Here is a 4,160-nt window from a genome sequence, read left to right as displayed (position 1 = left end):
GAGCATATGTCTATAGGACTTTTTTTCTTAGTTTTTTACTCCTCTACACGCTCCCGAAGTTTTGCGATTTAATTTGGAAACACCCTGTATATCTCATGGTCCTATAATAAATTTTTATTGAAAAAATATAATAAAAATATATAAAACAAGTTATATAAAGATAATGTATAAATAAATAAATGTTAATATTATGTGAAGATAATATGTGTAAGTGTATAAATATGTGTCTATTTGGAAATCAACTTGTTAAATTTGAAGCTTTTGAAAATAGACAATTAATTCTTTAGTATACAAATTATAATATGCAGGATTCTATGTGGGGTCGAACAATGAAGGCGATGAATTATAAGCCTGGATGGTGGGCATTGTATTTTTTGTATTGCGCGATACCAATTGTAGCTTACATTTGGTATCTGTGCAAACGAGCTTGTGAGGTATAATAGATATGAAAGAGATAAAGATTGAACGAAATATTGAAAGTATTTGCTTAGGAATATATTGAAATATATGTACAAACGCACTAACGTATATTATGTAAATACTCTTTGTGTATAATATTTATATTAGATATTTTACCAAGTTGTAATAGCAAAATTAATTTTTAAGTATAATCCTCACTGACTCCTTAGTAATGAAAAAGCCTACTTGTTATTATTCAAGGCAGGAGTGCCTTGAACAATAACCGTGCAAAGAGTTTTTGGGACCTTACTGCAAAGGTAAATATGGGGCCCTATCTTTTTATAAAGTATTAAAAAAGCTTTGAAGGGTTTTTTTTAAGAAAACAGAATAATTAAAATTATATTTATTTTATTATATATATATATATATATATAAAATAGTCTGTATATACAGGGTGTCCCAAAAAGGGATAGGCACACTTGAATATCACGGAAAATATAAGTTTTACAGAAAAGTGTTTCAGACAAAAGTTGTAGAGTTCAAAAAGATCTATTTACTGATCTTATCAGTTTGACCTTGGGTGAAATACTTTTGTCTGAAACACTTTTCTGTAAAACTTATATATTTTCCAAGATATTCAGGTGTCCCGATCTTTTTGGAACATCCTGTATGTATACATATACATATATACATATATGGGGTGTCTGGAATTTCAATGTCAAACCTTCGGGAGCGTATAGGGGATCAACAAACTAAAAAAAAAGTTCTGTAGAGATATACTCGTTTTTGCTTCATTTTGAAGGAAATCGCAAAAAAGACAAAATATAGTTTTCATTTTTGTACTTTCTCATTACTTATTCACATTGTATTTATTCACTTGCTTAATACAGGTATTGTTCAAAATGTTAGCCTCTTATAGCAATGCAAGCATTGCATCTAGTACGGACAGCTCGTGTTGCAGCTAAACACTGATCTGGCGATATTTGATGCACTGCAGCCTCGATTCGATTTCTCAATTGTTCTCTTGAGTTGATTGACGACGAAACTTCCCGCTTCTCCTCCACATTCAATTCATCGTTGTGGAAAATGTCTGTCCAAGCTCGAGTAGTTCTGCCATAATGAGCTGGATATCCATCGAGTTAAAATCACATTTCAATCCGTTGCTACAGGTGGATGTCTTCTAAATAATCAAAGAAGTTAGTCTCCAAAAAATCTGTATATCTGGCTGCATTTAATCTGTCGGGTAAAAAAAATAGTCCTACTAAACAAAAACAAAAAAGTTTTCACCTGAAAACGGAATTATTATTATTGTTTTCGTGTAGCGATGATAATACTTTAGAGGCAGAACGAAGTAACTACGTTTTGTCTTTTTTGCGATTTTCTTCAAAACAAAGCAAAAAAAAAATGAGCAATCTATTTCTTTAGTTCATCGATCCCCTATACGCTCCCGAAATTTTGACATTTAAATTTCAGACACCCTATATATGTATGTGTATTATTCTACATTATATATCAAAATAATTCGGTGCTATGCATTAATAACTCGGTTTATTTTTCGTTTTTTCCATCGATTAGGTTTAGACATCGCGAGTTAAAGTGGAAAGTTTCGCGGATGCGAGCCCACGAGCTGCTAGTTGTGTATCATTATCATAAAAAAATATATAAAAGCCACATAAACAATTGCATCACCGATATATACTTAATTTCATTAAATTTTACGTATAAATTTTATTAAATTTAAATTATTTTTTTGAAGTATAAATGAAATATAAATGAATATCATTTGCATATGCAAATTAAATTGAATAGAAATTAATTTAAATAGAAATAATAGATAATTTACGTAAAGACACAATGCGAGGGAATAGCGATAGTGATAGAAATAACACGATTTCAACCTGTCAGAAATCGGACACATCGGAATATATAATTTCTGATAGGCTCACCAAAAAAAATATTCTGCCGATAAGCGGGGAATTTCTCTTATAATTAGCATTTCCTCTAAGCAAAAAATCTTAATGAATCAGGCGCGTGTATTTATGACACGTATTCATCTATAAAAATGAGGATACATGAGCATATGATCAAAAATAAATTCCTCTATAGAAAATTCTATTATAATAACTTGAATAGCCTTTTGAAATAAGAGGATATAAAAGATACTAGCGGCATGCTTATTTGTTAGAAGATGTTTGTCATGTATGTGCTATCATTACGTGCTACCTTTGTAGAGTATCTTCTTGAGGTCGTAAAATAAATGGAAAATCTTCTGATATTTACACGGAACCGCTGGAATGGCAGAATATTTTATTTTGGGTGTTGAAATCGTTATTTCTATGGCTATCGTTATTCCCTCGAATTATGTCTGGTGTTTAAAACTTCGGGGCCCCTTAGCACTGGGGACCCTGAGGTGCACGCTGTGAACCCCCTCTTTGCACGGCCCTGGTTCAAGGATCAATAAAAGCTTCATTTCGGTGCTAGTATTTGTATACTTTACGCATAGATTTTGAAACATGATAATAGCATACATATTACAATTATATTATGTATGTTATATTTAATTAGATTAAAAGTTAATTTGAAATGTAATTGCAATAGATAAATTAGTATACCATTAAAAATCAATGTATATACTTATAAGTATAATATTTTATATGATTAATACAGTGGAGTACATGGAATCGGATCGCGAAATTTACTGCGGATCATCCATGGATGTGGGCAGTATATCTAGTACTAATTGCAATACCAGTAATACTGATAATGTATTATTGCTGCTTTTCCGAGGTATAACATTTGGTTAAGCTAAAATAATTTAAGTGTTCTTGTATAGAAGATAGTTTATTTTTACAAATACAAAAATTTAGAAACCCTAAAGTAAATATGTGATGACATTAGTTGCTTCGTAAGCAGAGTACAAGTCATTGTCCAGCACGTAATGCTATTTGCTTATTGTTGATATTATTATATAAATGTAAGATACTTAAGTGAGATCAAAATATAACTTATATTGTTTTCAATATCTTAGGACAAAACAGATTTTAAAGATGAAGAAGATGAAAAGTCACTTTTAGGGTTAGGCATCGACGAGATCATGGAAAATGAAAATTCTGAGCTTGAGCAAAAACCTGTTATAGAAGAAATAGGAGATATAGAGATAGAGACTGGAACAGAGGAAGTAATAGAAACTGATAAGGTTGGTAATAGATCTTTAAGCATTTTCAGAAAACTGTAATTTAGTTTTAAGTTTTTCGATATACACAGTGCTTTTTTTTCTTATAAACGATTCTCGGTTATGTAAAGTACACATTGATTATTGCAGGATGCTCTACCGATTAGTGGCGAAGGACCACGACGAAGAAAACCAAATAAAGAATAGGAAGAAGAATAATTATTTAAAAAATTTAATAAGAGTATTATCGTGTTAAGATATTTATATAATACTATATCACATTCCACACATTACACTTGCCACTGTGCATAGTAGGGTTACCAGTCACTAGTAAATTCAGTCACTGCAATGTGTGATGCGATATTTAATTACTCTTCTAAGAATATTGACATTTGATATCGTATATGAAGTCTTAATAATATATTTGAGAAAACTGTTCTCAGATTATACATATGCTTTTGTGTACTGAGTGATGTATGATGTATCTGTATTCTTTGAAATTTACAATGAAGTATTTTCTTTTAAAATGGACAATGTCTTAATAATATAGTATATATTTGTTTTTAATTACGACATTTTTGAATGTTGC

At 30.5% G+C, this 4,160-nt stretch overlaps 1 protein-coding gene across 2 annotated transcripts in view; it reads left to right on the top strand.

Moving 5' to 3' along the window:
- Window positions 1-3,910, top strand: part of LOC108730639 (calnexin) — a 10,107-nt gene extending 6,197 nt beyond the window's left edge. For both annotated transcript variants that reach the window (XM_018460472.1, XM_018460462.1), the window contains 3 exons: window positions 3,067-3,186; window positions 3,428-3,595; window positions 3,722-3,910. In XM_018460472.1, coding sequence (XP_018315974.1) covers window positions 3,067-3,186; window positions 3,428-3,595; window positions 3,722-3,778 — 345 coding nt within the window. In that variant the 3' untranslated portion in view covers window positions 3,779-3,910. The remainder of the gene's footprint in view (window positions 1-3,066; window positions 3,187-3,427; window positions 3,596-3,721) is intronic.
- The last annotated feature ends 250 nt before the right edge of the window (window positions 3,911-4,160 follow it).

The sequence above is a fragment of the Mycetomoellerius zeteki genome, unplaced genomic scaffold (assembly GCF_001594055.1).
Source record: "Mycetomoellerius zeteki isolate Tzet28-1 unplaced genomic scaffold, Tzet1.0 scaffold119, whole genome shotgun sequence".
NCBI classification, from domain to species: domain Eukaryota; kingdom Metazoa; phylum Arthropoda; class Insecta; order Hymenoptera; family Formicidae; genus Mycetomoellerius; species Mycetomoellerius zeteki.
This window is presented reverse-complemented; position numbering and strand designations above follow the sequence as displayed.